The sequence below is a fragment of the Prinia subflava genome, chromosome 10, assembly GCF_021018805.1.
Source record: "Prinia subflava isolate CZ2003 ecotype Zambia chromosome 10, Cam_Psub_1.2, whole genome shotgun sequence".
Lineage (NCBI taxonomy): Eukaryota > Metazoa > Chordata > Aves > Passeriformes > Cisticolidae > Prinia > Prinia subflava.
Window position 1 is genome coordinate 29,977,468 of NC_086256.1, and position 22,302 is coordinate 29,999,769.

Here is a 22,302-nt window from a genome sequence, read left to right on the forward strand (position 1 = left end):
TGTGTCTAACAGCACGTCCCCAAGCCATGCTGGACTGAGTGTGCAGGCACTCACATGAATGGTGGCCTCGTTGCTGGAGAGGACAGTGCGCAGCCTCTCCAGGTCGCTGCCGCGCTCCCGCACGCACTGACGCAGCTGTTGCAGCTCCTGCTCCTTCTTCTCCAGGGCACAGAACTTCTCATCTACTGCTCGCTGTGTGACAGAGGGGGTCATTCAGAACGGGCTGACAGGGCTCTGCAGCCAACACTCCCTGTATGTTGGGCTTCAGCTCCCCCTGCCAGGGGAACTCCTCTCAAAGGAGGATGAGCCATGAAGAGCATGCAGAAGACATGGCCACCCCAGGCTCAGCCTGGGGCTCATGGTAACCCAAAGGCTGAGCCTCAGGGACAACTGAAACATTGCCTATAATATGTGCTCACCTCCAGAGCAGCATCCCTGTCACTGACACGCTGCTGCAGTTTCTCCAACATGGCATTCATGGCTGCAGGGCTCTTCTCCAAGCTTTGCTGGCATTGCAGAAGCTCCCTGGACTCCTAGAGATCATACACACACCCATTAAAACAACTGACAGTACAGAAACCTCCCCCACCCCCAAGAGCAGCACAGGAGAATCAGGATAACTACCTCCACCAGATGTTTGCTCTAGCCTTCACATTACAGGGTGGCAGTCCTAGCACCTGGGGCTGGCTGACTTAGCCCCTGCCAGGGCTCACCAGGCACTGCTGTGGGCTGAGGTACGTGGTTACCTGTCCCTTATTCCTCACCTTGGGGCCCAGGAGCCTCTCCTTCCTTCCTTTCTTCAAAGGGCATGCATGAAAGCTACAGACAGACTTTTGCATGGCCAGATACCAAAGGAGGATCAGGGACTCCATTTAATTATGTTCAACTCAGATCTTTCTGCATCTCACCTGCAGAAGCTGCTCCTTGCGAGCCAGCTGCTGAGTCAAACGCTGAACTCTCTGCTCCTGGGCCTGCAGCTCACGGCTTTTCTCCCACTCCAAAGTCTGGAGCTGCTGAGCCTTGTCCTGCAGCTCTGCCTGCAGCTGCTGTACCACAGCACGCAGCTCCTGCAAGGAATAAGCACATACCTTGGAATTCAGTCCTCAAAACAACCATAAACTGTAGGCCAATCTGAGAAAGGGCTGTGGGACCAGCTAAAGATGCTCTGCAATGCTACAACTTTCACATCTCAAAACACACTGCCACGGTGTTTGAATTTATTTCATTGCCCAGGGTATCCATCCATCTAAACCCCTTGCTCTGGCCACAGACAGCTTTAGTCAATCACAGCTAAGCTGTGCAGCAAGGGACATGATCACAAAAAGAGATGGACATATGTACCAGCCAATGATGTCCAAGTGACAACATAACCACTGTCAAAGGTCTTTGGTGATTCTTAATCTTCACCTATGACACTAAGGAGGCTGGAGAATTTTTCCTGCCATGTGTGCCCAGTCTGCTGTCAGCAGAAATGATGAACAAGAGCAGAGTATTGCCTACATTGGTGCTTCTTAGTCATGTAAACCTAGAAAGTTCCAGGCTAAGTGCCTGTCATACCTGATTGTGTTTCCAGGTTGCCTCTTTCTGCTGCTCTTCCTCATGGACCGTGGTCTCCAGGAGCTGGGTTGCTCTCTTGGCTTCAGCCAGCTGATGCTCTTTCTGGCGCTGAGCTCTCTTCAGTTTCTGCACTTCCAGTTTGGTGCAGAAAAGTGTGTTCTGAAGATCGAGCAGTGACATCTGCTGCTCCTGGGGTGACAGTGGGCTCTCTGACACCTGCCAAAAAAGCAGGGTTCAGAGAAACTCAGAGATTCTCTTCATGTGAGGGATTTAAAACCCAGGATCCCTTCAGAATGAACCCTGATGTATCTGCGGCTCTCCAGGACGTACCTGCAGCTGTCCCAGCTGGTTTCTGTGTAACATGTCGCGCAGCTTGGCCATGGTCTCATTCTGCCCTTCGATGATGTGGTACAGCTCCTCTGTCTGAGGTCAAGCCCAGTCAGTGGCAAACCAAGCACAAACTCTCCCATCCCAAGCCTCCAGCCCAGATTATGACATCTCAGCACCACAGAGGCTTTGCAAGAAATCATTTACTGAGATGCAGGATGCCAAGCAGCGGCTCAAGATTCCTTTTCAGCCACTGCCCATAGGGCTAGAGCACAGCTCCCTGTTTTGGTGAGCACCACCCTGCCCACCCTAAACTATTACCTTACTCTCTTTGCTCTTCAGGGTCTCGTTCAGACTCTGGATTGTACGATCTTGCCTTTGTGATGTTTCTTGAGCAGATTTTAATTCGAAATTCAATTCATTCAGCTTTTCCTGTAACAACTGAAGACAGAAATAGGTTTGGTTTATTTAATCCTGCTTAATGCTCTATGTAAACACCCTTAAGACTCCCTCTCCACTCCTTACAGCCCTGGTATTGACCACATCGAGATCAACGTGGCTCCCTCTAGAGTCTGTAAACACCGCTGGAGCTGGGTGGAGACCAGCGAGTAAACACAAAGGCCCTTCACAGGACTTATTGCAGTGCTTCTGCTCCCCCAGGTGCAGGGCAGAGGTTTCAGGCTTGGGCTCACAGATCATACTGCCTCCCACATACTTCAGGAGTGTCTCACTCAGGCTGCCCAGCAGCCCTCCCTCCCAGTCTCTATCATTTGTTTGTGTTTCCTCAAAAGGAAAGGGGCTGCTTCAGTCCAAAATCCTCACAAAAATCTGAAAGAAAAATATCAGCATGAAGATGCTACACATTCACTGATCAAATCAGTGGCTTATTTAGCATTAAGTTTTGGCTTCAGCACAAAAGAGCCTAGCCAGTGCCAGTGTGTTGACAGCATGGCTGCAAAGCAAAGGGGAACCTCTCACCAGTCTCCGTGGCTGGTTTACAACCTGAGAAACCTTTGCCTTTGACACTGCCACCCTAAAGAGAAAACTACTCACTCAAACAGTTTCATGGCAGTTTGCTGCTTTCACCATAAACCTCATGTTGTGCAGTTAAACAAGTGCTTATTAGCATTTTTAAACATGCTGCCTGTTGGCATTCTTGAAGTTGGATGATACACCTCTTCCTATGAACTTACTCAGGACTCAACTTCTGAAGGAGCTGGTGCTGCCACGTAATTTCCTCCTGTTGTTCATTAGTTTACACACCTGTCCTGTTATCTCTTCTCTGAGACACTCCCCCTAACCTGTTTAAACATTTCTAACTGAATTTACTGGGCCTTGGGTCTCTATTTCCATCAAGATTTGCAGTCCAGACAGCTGCAGCACCTTATGGCCATCCCCAGATTTAAATAAATATTCCACCCCAATTTTTTCCACATTTAACCTGTTTTTCCAGAGGATATAAGTTTACTGTAGAGTTCAAGAGCATAAGTAAGAACATATACCTTTCTCAACATGTGTTAATATTGATCTGCCTCAAGAGAACTGAGATACATGTTTCTTTCCCAGGTATTTAAACAGAAATTGAACCAGGACCCTCTTTATGTTGATTCCCCTTGCTGCTTGGAAAAAAAACCACAAATGAAACCAGGACTCCCTCTCTCCTACACCATGCTCAGCCTACACAAATCCAAGAGACAGGGAAACAGCCCTGTGCATCTCTCCTTCACCAGCTCCTGGAAGGCTCACCAGTCAAGTGGAAAGTTCTTTCAAAATAATGATTTGCAAAATTAAATATGAAAAAATTGCACAGCTCAGCTGCAGGAAAAAATAAAAAGGCAAATGCTTTTAACTGAAGCTGGCAGATGACAGCACTGAGAATCACACACCAGCACACACCCTTGCTGGGAGAGTGGTGCAGGTGCCTGCCTCCAGCCAGGCCAGGAGGCACCCTCTGACACTAACCACATCAGACTCACTAGCCCTGGATGTGCTCTTCATGAAGAAATACCTTGTTGGCAGCTTCAAAGTGCTGGATTTTGCCCTGCAGCTCTGCTGCACGCACATTGGACACGTGCTCCCCTGCTGCAGCACCACCTGGAGCTGGCTGCTGACGCTCATCCTGCAAATTCTGAAAGGAGAAAAACAGTCCAACATGAGAGAATGGCTCAACTCTTACACTGGTTTCTTCTCTTCAGCTGTCAGCCATCACTGACCCTGCAGCACAGGTTTAACCATGCCCCATGTGCTTTTCTAACTGGCTCTGATACATCATTCTGCCCACATCTCCCTTCACCTGGGTGGCAGGCTGGCACCTGGCAGCTCTCTGCCTCATCTGCCACAAGTGCCCTGGTGCCCCAAGGCTCTGAGTGGGCTCTCTGTCTCTCCTCACTGCTGTGCCACGAGTCCAGCAGCTTATTTAGCTCTAACCACTGTCTGTGGGCTAATGATGGATCTTCTCTCCACACCCAAGCCATATCCCTGAAACCTGCTCTCCTTCCCATGTGCCCTGCAGGCATTTTAAAAAATCCTCAAAACCTGCACTGAAATGGTTTCCACATTCTGCTGAGCTTCTGTGTCTTTATCTAGCCTACAACCTTCAATCCTTCCCACCAGCTCCCCTCCTGCCATAATCTCGCAGTCACCCCCTGCTCTGAACCCCTCCACTTGTGATTTTCTGGGCTCTCCTTCCTGACTTCCCATGCTCCAGCACCCACCCCGTGTACAATTCCTTGCAGCTCCTCAAACAGGAGCAAATTCAACACTGCAGCTGAGATTTTTTCATGACACAGACCCATTTATTTGGAACGTAAACAGCCTACTTTGTGACACGTGGCCTGCCAGAGCTGGCTGGCTGAGCACAACACTAATCCCTTGTCATCCCTCTTTACAATTTTGCTGTCCCCCGCCCAGTGAGTTAACTCCTTAGGGCAGCACTCCATCCCAGCCACCTTCTTTAGCCCTCACAGGGCTCCCTCGGCACTCCTGAATATTATCAGTGACACAAGACTGACTGCACTGGTGCCTTTAGGTGGGAGCCCTGGAAAGGGCTGCAGGGATGCAGCACAGAGGCCATGGAAACGTTGCAGGGCTTTTTGGAGCACACACACAAGCACCAGTTCCAGGCAGTGCAGCACAGCCAGAACAGTCAGTTCCAATTAGCTCTGTCAGGCTGAATCCTCCTCCTTAGGAGCCACAGAAAGGCTGTCTGTGGGGAAGCCATGCAGCACAGGGGAGCTCCCTCAGATCTGTGCACTGCCTCTCACAGACACAAGTAACACTTCCCTTTACCCTGATGTTTTGTTAGGATTTCAGTGAAAATTTACGGTCATGGTGATAACAAATTTTCTCTGCCAGAAGACTTTGGATTAGACAGGGAGAGCTGCTGGAATCTGTCACAGCAGCTATTTTGAAATAAGGTTGATTAAAACAGAGGGGAAAAAATGGAAAACACCTTTCCTCAATTTTCACATCAAAAGAAGATGAAGAAAAAAGGCAGAAATCCTGGAAAGAACTAAGAGCAGGGAGGGGAAAGGCAAAGCCAGCTCAAGAATCCAAAGTTGCAAAGCCCAAGCTGCCTCCCTGCAGCCATGGCCACTTCTCCAACATCAGCATTTTACTGCCAATCTCTCCTCAGCACAGCCCCAGCAGTGTCAGCACACACTGACCCCAACAGAACACTTCTTTAAAAAATAACATTCATGGTACTCTCTGAGCCTGCCAAGCCCAGATTGCCCAGCACAGTGGGGAAGAGCCTGGCTGTCTGGAGGGCACCGCAGGCAGCTGCGGGAGTGTCTCACAAAGGCTCCATTTGGTGTCGGCTCCACAGGGCTGTGCTGGGAAAGAGGAGGAATTGCAGGTTCAAGAAAACCCCCAGGAAGGATGGTACCTACAAAGTCACATGCCCTAACACCAGAATAAATTTGAAGCACTGCAAAAGCAGTAAGAGAACTGTGGTTCCATACATGCTAGATAATCCTTTTGCATTTATGCACAGGAATTGCTGGACAGCAGCAGCATCTGACTTATAGAAAGGGCGTTTCTTTTACAAACGGAAAGAAAAAATCGTTTGTGCAAGACCAATTCAGCTGCACCTACTAGCTGCATCTGCCTCCCCATTTTTCCTCTTAAAGCCATCCGAAGGATTAAGCCCTTCCCCCTTCAGCCAGACCCTGTGTCGAAGAGCTGCTGCTGTCACGGCAAGGAACCAGCAGCAAGAAATCCCGCAGGATAAACTCCTGGCAGGGCCGGTCGGACAGCAGAGAAACTGGAGAAACTCCTCAAAACACAGCTTCTAGATAAGGATGACCATGTGTGACACAAAGCCAACCTGTAAACACACCACGCTATTCGAGAAAGCCCATTTTTATCCTGCAAACACACGCCTAGCAGTGAAAATCACCAGCAAATGACACGATGCCCTGGTTCACATCCTCAGCTGCCGGCTGCCAGCGCGATGCCTTTGTGCTCCAGATGAAAACTAGTTTTCCTGCTTTCCTCCCTAGCATCGTTTCTCGAACAGGCTTTCATGGAAAAAAGCATACAGCTCCGGGAAACGCCCGAGCAGATGGGGCAGCAAGCAGCCGGCTAAAGAAGAAGAGCAATTCAGCACTGCCACAGTTGCCATAGTAATAAACGAGCATTTTCCTAATCCCCCAGGCTACCTACAGCATTAGGCAGCACTAAGGCTGCTAATGGGAATGCAATTAGACTGACATGGATATTGCTGAATTGAAGCTGACTGAGACCTTCTATTCATTACGGAAAGTGGTAAAGAAGTTACAAGTTCAGCTTTTTGACTCCATACCAAAGAACATTTCATTAAAGCCAGCGAAACAGAGGCAACCTGGAGCTAGGACTGCTATCAAGACAGATAACAGCATCCTGAAAGCAGGAGCTTTCATCCCCTCTCAGCAACACCTGCCACTAATTGGTAGATCTTTACAAAGGATCAGAAAATAAACCAATTATCTTGAATACCTAACCTAAAGTCATCCTCTGGCACAAATCCACCTGCAAGGAAAACACCTTTTCCTCAGGGCACACGCCACAGATGCCTGGGTGGCTCTGCACGTTCGGCAGGTTGGAGGCCTGACCTGCAGAGGCAGGGCTGGAGGCAGGCGTTCCTCACACTCCAACCATTACTCAGGCACAAAGAAAACACATCTGCTGGAAAACACATGCCCAGAAGCTTAACATATTCCCTCTTGTTGTGGATAAAAGCCACACCAACTGTAAGTTTAAAGATGAAGTGAAACTGGTGTTTTCTCAGCAGGGAAATGACAGAGAGCTTAGACCCACCAAGCAGGCTGCATTGTGAGGGGGGGAAGGTTCATTTCCCAGAACACCAGGAGGAAACAGAAGACAAGAGAATGAATGACTGAGGAGAGAGGCAGCACACCTAAAAAGGACCGAGTTGCCTATTCTTAGCCCCTGTTCAGCCACACGTGGCTGTCTGCATTATCTCAGCACAGAAGAATCCCCAGTAGGCTCAGCACTGGACCACAAGGACAATGCTCAATGGAAGGGCGGCACTGTGACCTCTACCTGTACCCTCAGCGGCATATAATCCTCACAGAGGTCATCCCACAGCTCCTGCAGTTCAGAAATTTCCAGGGGAAGGCCCAAAGGAGCTCTGGAAAACGATTTTCTGTCTGTGTTCAGGAAGGCAGAACTAGCACATGCTAAGCCAGCAGAAGCATTGCCATCTGCCAAGTCATGGCTGAGCTTGCGAGGGGGCAAGCTGGACTTCACAGGAATAGGTAGTCTGCTGCCTCGGGGGCTCTGAAGGGGTTTATAGTCCAAAGTCTTGATCAAATTGAGGGCCAGCTCCAGCCTGTTCCCACTCAGTGAAGAGCTTGGGGTCATGCGATCATCCGAGAAATCATCACATTTCCCATTCCCTTTCACTCCCTTATCTGCATCTTCATCCTTCTGCTGCGGAGGGCTGGCTTCCACGGTGGTGTCCAGAGACTCAACAGAGGATGCAGGCGTGCCCTCCTCCATGCTGTCCCCATCCACAGCCACCCTGGAGCTGGTGGACTCGGCCACATCACACACAGACGACTCCTCGTTGCCCATGCTGGCCGACCAGCGGCTGGACAGCCCGCAGGAGATGCTCCTGGCCACCTTTCGGGGCACTTTGCAGATGGCTTCATAGTCGGCGTCGGCCACGCGCAGGGCAGCACAGCCCCGGCAGCGCCGCGAGCGGCTCCCCGCTCCCTCGGAGCCGTGGCAGCTGTGCTGCTCCAGGCCGTGCTCTTCTTGATCCATCCAATATTCAAACCCAGAGTAAGTGAAGTCCTCCTGGAGGAGGGCAGCGTATTGTGCATCAGGCAGGTTGGAAAGGTCCACAGTCCCCTCCCCAGCCCTGTCCTCTGTGCTGGAGTCGTCGTTGTTCCTGCGGTACATGCTTGCGATGCAGAACTTGAGACGGTCCTTCTCCAGCAGCAGCTTCTGCAGGCGCTCGATGGAGAGGGCTTCGATGCGGGCGATGACGGTGTCGAACCTGTAGATGCGGTCCAGCATGAAGGCACACTTGCTGCAAGCAAACTCGGACCTGCCGTCCCGGCACAGCTCCCTGCCCAGGACGTGGGAGAGCAGCACCTGGAGATTCAGCTTGGCCGCCGTGTGAAAGATCCATCGCCGCTGGTTGCCGCACAGCTCCCGGCCGCAAATCCGGCAGTTTTCCTTCATCCTCCCTCCCTCCCGGCACCCAAACCTACTCCCGCGGGCTCTCAGGAGACCTTCCCGAGGTCAGCACATCTCCCTCAATCCCTGACCCCGCCGGCACGTCTCACCGCACGGATCTGCCCTTTTAGGCTGGTGACACGCCGGGACTCTTCATGCAACAGAAACATCCCCCGCTAAACCACCTCCTTCACATCTTCACAGCCACACCTGGGCTGCCCCCTTGTCCAGGCTGGCCCCCCCGCCCCTCTGGTGCTGCTCCCTCACCTCACAGCTCGACCCCCCGATGCTGCCCCCTCTCTCCTCACAGCCCCCGTCCCCGGGGCTGCCCCTCACCGCGGGCTGCCCCTGCCCGTCCCGCCCCGGCCCCACCGCCCCGAGCCGACGATGCTCCTGCCACGGCAGCGCCCGGCTTCTGGCTCAGATTTCAAGATGGCGGCAGAGCCCAGCCTCTCGCGCTTGCGCAGTGCCCCCAACGCCTACTGGGATATGTAGTTGCCACGCCCGCGTTACGCATGCGCAGTGGCGGCCCGCGCCGCGCCCGGGCACAGGGGCGGCGGCGGGGGTCGCGACGGAGACAACGACAGCGACACCGACAGCGACAACGACAGCGATCGATCGCGACGGGACAGCGCAGGGGTCCAGCCTCAGTGCCAGAGCCACACACACACATACTAGTGCTTGGCTCTAATGCAGGTGTCTGTCCTAGTGCCACGTCTCCCTACCCCAGTGCCTGTGCCACGTCCCCGTGCCAATGCCAGGGCCTGTCCCAGTGCCAAGTCCCCACCCCAGTGCCTGTGTCACGTCCCTGTCCCAATGCCAGCACCTGTCCCAATGCCAGCACCTGTCCCAGTGCCGGATCCTCACCCCAGGGCCATATCCCCATCCCCATACCAGTGCCTGTCCTGGTGCCAGGCCCCCACCCCAGTGCCATGTCCCAGTGCCAGCCTGCCCCAGTGGCCAGCCCCAGCAGGCAGTGGGGGTGGGCACGTCCCCAGAGCACAGTGCCACCAGCACCTACACAGCAGCCCATGCCAGCCAGTGGGCAAACAGCAGGGTCCCTGCAGGACCATCAGACAGGCAGCTCACACACTGATGGCCCGTGGCTGCTGGGGACAGCACCGTGCCACCACCATGCAGCATGGCCAGAGCTGTGCAGCTGCCAGGAACATGCCGCTCTGATCTCTCACAGCCCCAAAATCCTGCCTGGCACCATGCCAGGCTGCCAGGAGTATTTTAAGACTTGGGATTTAAATGGCAGTCAGGAGCAAGTGGCACCAACACCCGCAGAAGGACTGCACAGGCCGGTGGCCTGTCCCCTGACAGCTCACACCGTGTCCTCTGAGCCCCCCTGCTCCTCCCAGCTCCTGGCAATCACCTGACCCTGCCAGGGTGAACATGGCATAGTCCTGGCCACAGCCCCAGAAGAGGACAGGGATAACAACCAGCCAAGCCCTGAGTGAACATCCTCCTCCCTGGGGCTTCCCCACCCTTGCCCACTTACCTGCCCCTCCATGACTGGAGACCCCTCCAGGCACTGCTGCAGGTCACGCTTCTCTGCTGACAGCATTTCCACGAGCTGGTTGCTGGAAACCAGCTCTTGGGTCAGCTCTTTGATCCTCCTGAAAGTGACAAAAGGGCATGGGGACGCTCAGGGACTGGACTGGTCCTGGGATGACACTGAGAACACCTGACAGAGGTCAGGCTCTGGGGCAAAGCAGAGCAGCCTCAGGACTGCTCCCCCTTCCCCACAGCTCAGCTCTCCCTCATTGGGGAGACCCCTGCACCCCACCAGATATGCACAGCTCCTCAGTCATGCACATCACAAGGAGCCGCTTGGTAGTTCCCAAGAACTGGCACAGTAAACAGGCTGGCAGCATAGAGGAGACATATCCTGGACACCTACCTCTGGGCCACAGAGCCACAGCCATTGTCGCTCCTGTCCTCCTGCTTTGTCCTCGCCGCTTCCTTCAGCTTCCCTGTCAGCTCCCGGCATCTCTCCGCCTCAGCTCTGGCCAGCGCCGTGGCCTGCTCGGCCTCACTCCGTGCCAGCCTGGCCTCCTGCATGGCAGCAGGGTGAGCCCCCAGGCAGCAGCTCCTGGCTCCTCCCTGGCTCCCACCATCCCTTGACTCACCTCCTGCAGGAGCTGGATCTTGTTCTCCAGGAGCTCATAGACGTGCTCCGACTCCCGCTGCCGCTCCTCATACTGCTGCCGGAGCGCGGCCTGGCTGCGGCTCGTCTGGTTCTCCGCAGCCACCCTGCCGGGCACAGCACGGTGTGCCACAGCCTGCTATGGCACAGCATCTCCCATGGCCTGGCACAGCACGGTGTGCCACAGCCTGCTATGGCACGGCATCTCCATGGCCTGGCACAGCACGGTGTGCCACAGCCTGCTATGGCATGGCATCTCCCATGGCCTGGCACAGCACGGTGTGCCACAACCTGTTACAGCATGGCATCTCCATGGCCTCGCCCAGCACAGTGTGCCACAGCCTGCTATGGCACTGCATCTCCATGGCCTGGCACAGCACCGTGTGCCACATCTCCCATGACATGGCCTGGCACAGCACAGTGTGGCTTGGCAGTGTGCAGCATGGCACGGCATGGTATAGCACAGCCTTTGTGACAGCCTTCACTGCAAAGCAGCTGGGTTGGGTGATCTGTACCACTCTAGGTGCCCTCAGCCTGGCTCGCCCCACGTCCTGCCCTGGAGACACGGCTCCTCTGGCAGCACCAGGCCATGTTCAGGCTCTGACCCACCAGAGCACCTGTGCCACTGGCCCCCCTGCCATCAGTGCCCCACAGTGAGACACCCATGCCATGGCCCCTGGGCACGGTGCTGCCCTCCCCCACCAAACAGGTGCTGTCCTTTATTTTTGGCTGGCGCCAGGGCTGTAAGAGGAGCCCGGCGGGTGCCCAGCCCCATTGCAACCCCCTCCAGCCCCACTGCAGACCCCTCTACTGCCTGCTACGGGCAGGGTGCAGGCAGACACCCCCTGTCCCCATGCCCACAAAGCCACCACAGGTGGGTATGGACACCATGTCTGCCCGGGGTGAGGGGCTTGGCCAGCCCCACTCACCATGTGTTGTCCAGAGCTTGTTGCTTCTCCTGCAGCTCCCGCTTCAGGCTCTCCACCTCCACCTTCAGCTCAATGTTCTGTGAAGCAGGAAGGAGGTGGGTAGGATGCCCTCATGCTTGCCTGGACACCCCAGCCCCACTGCCCACGGAAATGAAGCAGAAGTGGCATGGGGGACCCCCAGGCCATGGCAGGGCTTTGGGTGCTCCTGTCAGCGAGTGGCACAGGTGGTATTTTAGCCCATCGGTGCAGGGATGGGGTGTACCCACTCCATTTGTCTGCCCCCAAAACTTGCACTGTCACCCACCTCGGGCATCCCACCGGGCTGGGGATGCCCTCCCCAACCTTCTCCCCACTCCTGTCAGAGGAAACGAGGGGCAAACTCCCATAGAGCAGCTCCCCCAGCCCCAGTGACCCAAGCCCTCCCTGGCATCCCCCCTGGCTACACTCCCCTCACCCCATTCCCTCCAAGAAAAGAAAGGAAACTCCCTCACCCCGTCCCCTACTGGCACTCACCCGCCGGTAGACATCGTCCCGGCTTTCCTCGCCCTTCTGCTGGACGCGCTCCTCCAGAAAGTAGATGCGGAGCTTGAGGCTGAAATTCTCCTTTTTGAGGTCATTGAGGTGCTGGGAGAGCGTGCGGTACCCGTTAGCCATGGCCGGCGCTCCATGGGGCGGGCATGCCGGCACCCCTCACATGGCGCCGCCGGGACACAGCCTTAGGCTCCCTGCCCGCCCGCAGCTCCCGTCGCTGGCCCCGCTGCTCTCCCTTTCCTCTTTTTTTTCCGCCTCCCAGAGCTATTTGAGGAATCGCTGGAGCGGGGACAGCGGGTTGGTGAAACCCGAGCCCCGGAGGCCCCACGCGCCGCAGCCGTGAGGGCGGTGAGGGGAGCGTGGCGGCCGGCCGGGCTGGGCCCGTCCCTCTGGCACCGCCACCTGCCCCCCAGCCCTCCCGCGCTCCACTGCCGCTGTGTGTCCGGGGACCCGGCAGGAATCCCGGCAGGAATCCTGGCAGGAATCCCGCCAGCGCCCCGCAGTGCCGGGAGGGCCCTGGCGGTGCCGTGCGGGGTCCCAGCGCCCCGCGGTCTCACCTGCTCGAAGTCCCGCAGGGTCTGTGTCTGGGCGAGGGGCCCCATCTCCAGATCCCGGAGGAGACACGTCTGCACCGAGGGGTCAGGCTGGGCACCCGGGGGGCCACCGGACCCCCTCGGCTCGGCTGGCACAGGGTCCTCATCACCTTCAGCCCACAGCTCTTCTTGGGAGGCTGGCGGGGAGCAAGGGCGAACAGCAGTCAGACCAGCAAAGTGGCTGCTCCACACCTCGTCTGCCTCCGAGGAGAGACAAGGGGCTGCCTCGGGGCCCAGAAAGCCGCTGGCCATCCCTGGGAGCACGGGAACGGGGCGTGCAGGGTACCGGGGGCTCTCGGGGTGCCTTACCCGCCATGTGTCTGGCTCCGGGGACCACGGCTGGCACGGTGTCACTGCTGCAGGGGTCCCTGCGGAGAGCAGCATGGCCGTGTCACGCACAGCATCGCGGGTCCCAGCCGGGCCCCCTGTGCTGGAAGCACCGGGAAGGGTGACAGGGGGTGCCACTGGTGTCTGCGCACACGTGGGGACACACGTGTGTGTCCCACAGCCGCTGGGCAGCGGCGCTGAGTGCAAACACAGGAGGCCCTGGGGGCTGTGCAGATGGCAGTGTCCCCGCAGCAGCACTTTAGCTCCATTAGCAGTCCTGCCAGAGCCACCTGAGCCCCCACAGCAGAGCCCCGCAGCCCCCAGGGAGGATTGGGGCCACGAAGCAGGGCTGGCCCTGGCTGCTCTCCGAGGGACCCTGTGCCTCTGTGCTGTCATAGCTCACCGGCTCCTAATCGCATTTATTTTCAGCTCAGAAGTGTGAGTCATTTCATGATTTAAAAGGAAAAGAGAAACCCCAACAAATAATAAAAAAAACCCCTGGATTGTTGTGGGTTTTTTTTTCCTTTTAAAGCAATCAGAATGTTTATTTTCTAATCTCAGCCTGACAGGTTTTTGGTGGGGTCCCATAAGCAGGGAGGTGGGCATTTGCCACAGCATCAGTGTGGGCACAGTGCCCTGCCCACATGCATGAGGCTGAGCCCCAGCAGCCAAGGAGGGCCAGCGTGTTCCTGTGGCACAAGCCATGGCAGGGGCCCCAGGACCATGTCCCCAGAGCCTTGGACACCACACCAGCACCTTGCAGCAGGGCACAGCACTGCCAGCCTGATAGGGAGCAGGAGAGGCAGACACAGCGTGACACAGACCCTGCAGCAACAACCTGTCATGGAGGGAAACTGAGGCACGATGACTGTAAACACACCAGCACTTGGTGAGGTGTCTCTGTGTGCCCTGCCAGACACCATAACCAGCGTGATACCCAGAGACAAAGCACCCAGAGGTGCAGTGCCCAGGGGCATCTTACCCAGAGGCACCCAAGTTTCAATAACCAGAAGGATGACCCTGAGGAGATCAAAGTAATATCCAGGGAGGTGTGACCTCTGGAGGCATGACACCCCAGGAGGACCAGAGCCCAGGGTGTGACACCCAGGGGCAAAACTTCCAAGACTCAAGATGCACAAGGATGCACAGCACTTTTGGAAGCACAGTACCCAGGGGCATGATATCCTAAGGCATGAAATCCCTGGAGGCAAAATACCCAAAAAGGCACATTAACCAGTGACATAGTATGCAAGGCTTGACACCCAGAAGGGTAATACCCAGAGACACAACAAGCAAGGAAGGATCACAGCTAAATGATGCACAAGGAGACACAATGCCCAGAGGCAGAATACCCATAGAGACAGTACAGCATCCCAGATCCTGAGGATGCTGTGGGGTGATGACCAAGGAGCCAGGCAAAGGCTAAGGCTTACCATCTTCAGCCTACACTGTGTATCCTTCACATTAACTTTGCACATGGAGATGTGCATAGTTGACAGAAAGATGTGCAGAGTAGAAAGAAAGCATGAGCGGGGGCAAAGGAGGAGGTCCTGTGAGATAGGATTGTCCTGTTTTGGCTCTGAGAAACTGCACGGAGTGGAACAAAGTCCTGCGACTGGAACTTTGGAGGACACCATGGCCAAAAAAGTAACTTTTTCCTGATTAAGGATTATTTAAATAATGAAACACACACCACTGCACAGGCAAATAAGCTTAATGAAATGCATGCTGCCACATATATAACTCTGTTACTCAATGCTCCACCTAGATCATGCCATATGTAACATAGGAGGAGGGGGATAAGATCAGGCTATACATAAGGAGGACAAAAATTTCACCTGGTTAGGAGGAAGACCCAAAATACCTTGGAGAAAGTCAATGGACTACTCTTCTCTCCCTTGTCCCAAGCCAGGTACACTTTGCTAAGTTTCTGTATATTTTTGTTATTATTACTTGGTTTAACACAAGTGTGCACCATCCTCAGAAGGAATAGAATGAGCCCAAAAATGCTGGAAAAACAACAATAAAGCAATTGTTGGTGCAGTATTGAGGGCTCACTGATCTTGTGTGCAAAAGAAAATCAGAGCACCTGCTCTTCTAAAAAATGGCAGATGTAGAATATGCTGCTTTGAAATCAGAAAAGGAGCAACTTAAAATGTATTACACCACAGCTGAAAATAGGGAAAAGCAACTGCAGAAACATTTAGAGGAAGAGAAGGAGAAAAAAAAATAGAAGAAAAGGTAGAGGTGATGCTTGTGAGAGTTCCTGATCCCCCTGACATCATATAGATTGGAAAACTAATGATATTCCCTGAGGAACAGGATGGAGACATATGGGGTGACCCAAATGACAGAAAACTGGGGAAGATGACTCTTTGTCTCCTTCAAATCCCCCTGAGTATGAAACCAGATGCATTTGAGAAACAGAAGAGACAACTGAACCTTGGTGAAGAGTGGGAAATCATAGCTGAAAAGCAATCCCATTCAATCTAATTCACTTTGAAAAGTGCTGTGGCCACAAGCCAGGCTGGACTGAAATTCCAGGAGGTGGAATCCTGTCAGTGCATACATAATAACAGCCCACACATTCTGATTCCAGGTGGGCCTCCTCAACTATTAATGATATTTCTAACAGGTAAGGGAACACAAATTCTGGTATTAACACAGCAGGACACTGAAAAACTGGACAGAGTTGAAATCACTGGAGTGAACAGAGCAAGCGCTACGTGCCAAACCACTAAGGTTCATTTATGGCTCCCAGGCGATAAGCACATGTCCTCCACTCACTTTGCAGCAAAAGAATCACAATGAAAACATTTTGGGTTTCAATGTTCTGAGCAGCCAAACCTGGCAGCTGATGGAAGCAGTGTTTGGTCCTCCCGTTCAACCCTGACCCTAAAAGAAATCCAGATACCACAGTGCATTCACCCCACACGGCGCTTACCCTGCCTCATTCAAAAGCTGCTGATGTACCCGATACAATCCTCTGCAGCAGCAAAAAACTGAACTCCTGAAGTTACAGCTGATTTGGAAAAAGGACAAATGGCCTCCAGAGCCCACTGCCCATTTAATTCACTGATTGATAACTCACCAAACTTTCACTCCAAGTAATTCACCAGTTTGGATAAAAACGGGAATTAACTGTTGATTACTGGCACATGGACAGGGTGGGACCAGATTTGGAGGAAGGAGAGATGCCAGTACTGAGCCTTTAAGCACTGCTGTGCCAAATATTGAGGAACTGGTAACTTCAGCGTGTGCCCCGCTCAGGAATGGCAACCCTGGATGTAAAACATATGGGTTTTGTGATCCCACTCTAGGAACACAGCAAGGCTTGATTCACCTTTACCTGGAAGGGAGTGCAGTGTATTTTTAATAGGCTGCTCCAGAATATAAACACTGTCTCAATATTGCTCATAAAGCCTTGGCAAAGTCTTAGCCACAATCATGCCCTAGCAAAGGTTACAAGGTATCAGTAGATCAATGATATCATCATCATCATCATCGAATCATCCCAGAGTGGCCTGGTTTGGACAGAATCTTAAACATCATCTTGTTCCAACCTCCCTGCCATGGGCAGGGACACCTTCCACTGGCCGAGGTTGCTCAGGGCCCCTTCAAGCCTGACTTTGAACACTTCTGGCAATGGGACATCCACAGCTTCTCTGGGCAACCTGGATGAGGTCTCATCACCCTCACAGTGAAGAATTTTTTCCTACTACCCAATCCAAACCTACCCCCTGTCAGTTTGAAGCCATTCCCCCGTGTCCTGTCACAGGTAAAAAGTCCCTTGTAAAAAGTCTCCCTCCATATTTCTTGTGGCCCCTTCAGGTACTGGAATTACTACAATTACGTGCCCCTGAAGCCTTCTCTTTTCCAGGATGAACAAGCCAAATAGTCTCACAGAGAAAATTCTCTCAAATTACCTCACAGAGATGCTCTGTCTAATCAATTTCATTGGAGAATACCCTATGGTGGTTTTGCCCACAAGGAAAAATATGAGCCTTGAGCAGTCTAACATCCCAGCATCAGGGGCCCAAGCAGGGGGTTAAATTCCTGTGAATCTATTGGATTAAAGAAGCTGCTTCTGTTCTCTTGCAAACCCCAGAAAAAACAGAACATGGGCAGAGTCTACCTAACATAAAGGAGTGACAGCAAGTTCTGGGAACTTTAGAATTATTATTAAGAGAACTGAGATTATTTTATCAGCTTGATCCCATACACCTATGGTACCATATAGCATAAATATATACTATATATATTTATGGGAAATGGGGGTTCAGTGAACACAGTTCCCATTTTAATCTGGGTCAAAAGGGGCTGGAAGAGCCAAAGAGAACACTAGACATTAGCTGCCACTCTTTCAATGACATTGGAACAAGATATTCCTATGTAGAGAAAGGCTTGCTGTCCCTGGTGGGCCAGTGACACAAGCAGAAGAGATAAGGAAAGAACAAACAAAAGGACAGAGTGAGAAGATTCGGGGCAATACCCAGCTGACTGATACCAGGCTATCCTGTGCTGGCTACAATGCTTCAGACTGGGACCGTGGCAATGGCATTAACAACCCAAAAATAACCTTGTGCCTGGGAAACAAAATATTACTGCTCAGGGCCACCCTGAGGTGGGGCCAGGCCAGGGCAGTGGCTGCCTGCGGGTTCTGGAGTGAAAGAGCCAAGCACCCACTTTCCCAAAGTGCAGCTGCCCAGCCAGCATCCCCACACAGCCAGAGTGACATTCCCATACCTGGCCATGGGAATGCTGGGCCAGCAGGAGCCCAGGGCTCTGCCCCGGCCATGGCTAGTTGGGCTGAGTGGGGGCTCCCCCCTCCCTGCCCCTGTGCCCAACACTGGGAATTTGTTTGTTGTGAAGGGGAGGCCACTGCAGTGCTGCTGGGGCTGCAGGAGGACAAGAGCCCTTTCATGCCAGCCTGGAGCATAGAGCAGAGCTCCTGGCACAGCACAGAACGAGGGGGGCTCAGCCCTGGGCCCCCCCCAGTCACCGGGCAGCACTGCCCACCCACCCCCATGTACCTCCAGGGCCTGGCACGAGGGGCACCACGCGGCCCTGACTCAGAGCACCCACTGACTCACAGCATCTCCACGGCATCACACCACTGAGCCACTTGCCAGCACTGGCACCCCAGGGTGCCATCGGGGAGAGGGGACAACCAAGGGCTGGCAGGCAGGGCCAGGGCACATGGGCTATGTGAGAGTGGCTGCTCTCTCACATCTCCCATGGGGAGAGCATCCTGGGGTAAAGCATGCCCAAAGCACCAGATACGAGAACCCAGCAACAGTACGAGAACCCAGCAACAGTGACTCACCTCCTTCTGCTGCTGGATCACCTCCTGCTTGGAGACAGATGGACAGAGGGATGGATGGATGGAGGGATGGACGGCAGGCCCCAGCCCCGTGCTCAGCAGCAGCCACGGTGTGCCAGTGGCTCCAAGCTGGCAGAGGGGCTGTGGCAAAGGCCAGGCGAGGCCAGGGAGAGTGTGGCAGCTCAGATGCCGAGCGTGGCACATCCCAGCTCTCCGCTGACTCGTTGGCACAAATGTCTCAGCAGGGGCGGAGTGCCACCACGGAGGAGGTGGAGCGGGGACAGCCGTCCCCAAACACGGTGGCCGCCTGAGTATGCGAGCAGAGCACGGAGCGCACGGCACGGCCACCCACCGACCTGCACACGGGCCGAGGCAACAAGGTCTGCATTGAGCGCGGCCGCCGGGGGAGCGGGGGCTGGCGCTGCCCGCGCTCCGGCTGGGCGGCTCCGGCACAGCTCCATGGCCCGGCAGCCGGCACAGCTCCCCGGCCCGGCTCCTGGCCCGGCTCCCGGCACAGCTTCCCAGGCCGGCTCCCGGCACAGCTCCATGGCCCGGCAGCCGGCACAGCTCCCCGGCCCGGCAGCCGGCACAGCTCCCCGGCCCGGCAGCCGGCACAGCTCCCGGCACAGCTCCATGGCCGGCTCCCGGCACAGCTCCATGGCCCGGCAGCCGGCACAGCTCCCCGGCCCGGCAGCCGGCACAGCTCCCCGGCCCGGCAGCCGGCACAGCTCCCCGGCCCGGCTCCCGGCACAGCTCCCCGGCCCGGCTCCCGGCACAGCTCCCCGGCCCGGCTCCCGGCACAGCTCCCCGGCCCGGCTCCCGGCACAGCTCCCCGGCCCGGCTCCCGGCACAGCTCCCAGCCCGGCTCCCGGCACAGCTCCCCGGCCCGGCTCCCGGCACAGCTCCCCAGCCCGGCTCCCGGCACAGCTCCCCAGCCCGGCTCCCGGCACAGCTCCCCGGCCCGGCTCCCGGCACAGCTCCATGGCCCGGCAGCTGGCACAGCTCCCCAGCCCGGCTCCCGGCACAGCTCCATGGCCCGGCTCCCGGCACAGCTCCATGGCCCGGCAGCTGGCACAGCTCCCCAGGCCGGCTCCCGGCACAGCTCCCCAGGCCGGCAGCCCTGCAGAGATGCCAGGACAAGCGTTGGGGCCAGCAGCTCAGCGTGGAACCGGGGATGGGCACAGCCAGGGGAAGAGTGGGGACGATGAAAACGGGGCTGGGGAGATGGGGCAAGCCAAGCTCCCTGGACCAACACCAGCAGCCTGAACCCTTCCTTCAGGGCCCAGCACCTCCCAGCAAACCTCACATGCCCAGCACACCGAGGAGAGCTTAGTTATGGTGCAGGCACCAGCCCAGGATCCTACAGCTCCTGCCCTCTCATATGGCACACACACATTGCCCTGACACCCACAGGTGCCCATGGCACAGGGCAGCGAACACCAGTGTGCCCCAGTTGCTGGACAGGGGATTCCTGGTCCCTTTCATGCACACCAGCGGCTCCCATGTTCTCCTGGGCTTGCCTGGTGCAGAGCCCAGAGAGCCACAAACGCGGGGTCCCGAAGCCCTGCCACCAGCCCCAAGACACGGGACCCCAGCAGCAGGAAAGGACGCCCAAGGCCCAAGGGAATGCGGCTTGGGACAGGGGGCGTCGGGCCCTGCACAGCCCCGCGGGAGCACACTGATCCCGCCCGCATCCCAGCCGCATCCCGGCGGCACCGATGCCGGGGATGCCTGGGCCGCAGCCTGCCGGGGCATCCCCGCAGCCCAGCGCGGGCACACGCAGCCCCCGCGTGCCGGGACACACGGACATCCCCGGACATCCCCCGGACACGCGCACCCGCGGATGTCACACGCGCGCACGGACGCGCTCCTCACCTCCGCCTCGGGGCTCGCATCCTGCCCCGCCGGGCTCCGCCGCACCGGGCCGGGAGACACCGGGCCACGCACCGGCGGCACCGGGCCGGCCAGCACCGAGCCGGCCACCGGGGGCACCGGGCCGGGCCGCCGGGTCCCTGCAGGCGCTGCCGAGCCGGCCCAGCGTGCGCCGGGGAGGCGGCTCTGCGGCACCGTCCGGCTCCGCCCGCTTCTGCTTCCCCTCCTCCTCCTAGTCGTCCTCCTCCTCCTTCTCGCTGCCTCCATCCTTCATCTTTCCCTGCCTCCCTTCCTTCTGACCCCGCATCCTTCTCTCCCTCCATCCCTCCCTCTGGCCCCCTATCTTTTCTTCCCCGCTCCCTCTGCCCTCTCCCTGATCCCTGTCCATCCACCCTTCATCTCTCCACTGCCCCCCACCCAGCTGAGTCCTGTCCCGGCTGACAGCCACCCCCTGCCCAATTCCCCACTCCACCCAGTCCCTCTGGACTGAGCCCCAACCCTTCCTCACACTTCAGTCCCTCAGAAACCATCCATGATCCCTTCCTCTCCCCTCTCAATCCTTCTTCCAACTTCACAGTCTCCCCAAAAGACACACAATTAGCCAGGATCCCCCATGGCACCCTCAAACATCCATCCTGACACCCCAGTCACCTGCACAGTCGTCCTTGGATAACTCCATCCTAACGTGACACCCTCAATCCCCTTTGCCACCCCAGAGCCCCATGAGTCCTCGGATACTGTTCCAGTCCCTCAGCACTCTCACTTGCTTTTTAATTGTCCCTGACTTCCTAGTCCTCCGCTGGGACATACCTGTAGCCCTGGATGCCCATAAATCCCCTTGAACACCCACCATCCCAACTAAACACCCCCAACCTCCCCCACCCCTTTCCTTTTCTTTGCCCCTCCCCATCCCAGCTCCAATAACCCCAAGTCTCCTTTGACACCCCTAACTTCTTTACCTGCTTGACACCCCAAAACCAGCGCTGCCCCTGACTCCTCCCCAGCCCTGTTCTCTCTGCAGGGACCCTCCCCCTAACTCCCTGTTGCCTGGCCCCATTCTTCTCTGTCCCACATCCCCACAGCCCTTCAGCCAGCTGTCCCCCATGGCCACTGCCTGCCACCAAGCAGAGTCTCTCCAGGACCCTGGCTTGGAATGATGACCCACCAGCCAGGCGAGGGCTAAGGGTTACTATCCATACTCTCTGTGTTACCTGTGTGGATGGAGAACCACAGAGCTGGTGGCAAGGAAGAAGGAGGAGGTCCCGTGGTGATGGAATGATTCCGCTTTGGCTCCGACAGATGGAACAAAGTCACATGACCAGAAATTTGGAGGACACTGTGGCCAAAACCAGTAACTTTTGTCTGATTAAGGGCCATTAAAATATTAACACACGCCCCCTATAATAAGCTTAATGGTACATGGTACCATGTCTATAGCTCCATAGTCTCCTCTTAGGCTGTGCTCTACATAGCACAGGACTAGGAGGAGAAGTTTGGGCTGGATATGAGGGTAGGAATTTTACCTGGTTAGAAGGAAGATCCAAAAATACTTTGGAGACAGAATGTGCTACTCTCCCTCCACCCAAAGTGGGGACACCTTCGTGGTCAGTTTCTGCATACAATTGCTATTATCATCACACAACATTGTTACTCTACCTAGAGCTCTATTGCAACTGGTGTGTTTATCAAAGCAATTTTGTATTTCTGCTGCTTCCATATACTACACTAGTCACAAATCTGTGATTATGAAAGTTTTTATGGAATGTGAACAAACCTATGGTGTTGAATTAATAAGCTGCACTGTTTGTGAAGCTGCACTCGTGGAATTTCCTACTGAACACCACCAGACCGATGGTGCCAAATGGGTTATACTCATAAATCCAGCTCAGCTGTCCCCAGCCCTCTGATCTGTGAAGAGCAGCTGGAACACAGGTGGGTTTATTTTCTGCCACATTTCTTACTCTATATGCAACACCTGGTACAAATGGGGTCAGCAGAGGGGTG

General features: G+C 55.6%; 1 protein-coding gene across 8 annotated transcripts in view; it reads right to left on the reverse strand.

The window, feature by feature from the left end:
- PDE4DIP (phosphodiesterase 4D interacting protein) overlaps positions 1 to 20,470 on the reverse strand; it is a 36,669-nt gene extending 16,199 nt beyond the window's left edge. For 5 of the 8 annotated variants that reach the window (XM_063406702.1, XM_063406704.1, XM_063406705.1 and 2 more), the window contains exons 1-8: positions 7,429 to 8,756; positions 3,893 to 4,012; positions 2,206 to 2,325; positions 1,888 to 1,980; positions 1,558 to 1,773; positions 909 to 1,067; positions 420 to 533; positions 55 to 192 (exon numbers count right to left, since the gene is read on the reverse strand). In XM_063406702.1, coding sequence (XP_063262772.1) covers positions 55 to 192; positions 420 to 533; positions 909 to 1,067; positions 1,558 to 1,773; positions 1,888 to 1,980; positions 2,206 to 2,325; positions 3,893 to 4,012; positions 7,429 to 8,577 — 2,109 coding nt within the window. In that variant the 5' untranslated portion in view covers positions 8,578 to 8,756. Of the gene's footprint in view, positions 1 to 54; positions 193 to 419; positions 534 to 908; positions 1,068 to 1,557; positions 1,774 to 1,887; positions 1,981 to 2,205; positions 2,326 to 3,892; positions 4,013 to 7,428; positions 8,758 to 10,075; positions 10,194 to 10,477; positions 10,633 to 10,706; positions 10,831 to 11,652; positions 11,730 to 12,165; positions 12,277 to 12,740; positions 12,914 to 13,085; positions 13,145 to 20,301 lie in introns of those variants that run through there. The other 3 variants (XM_063406707.1, XM_063406708.1, XM_063406706.1) reach the window with 3 other exon arrangements.
- Between the last annotated feature and the right edge of the window lie 1,832 nt (positions 20,471 to 22,302).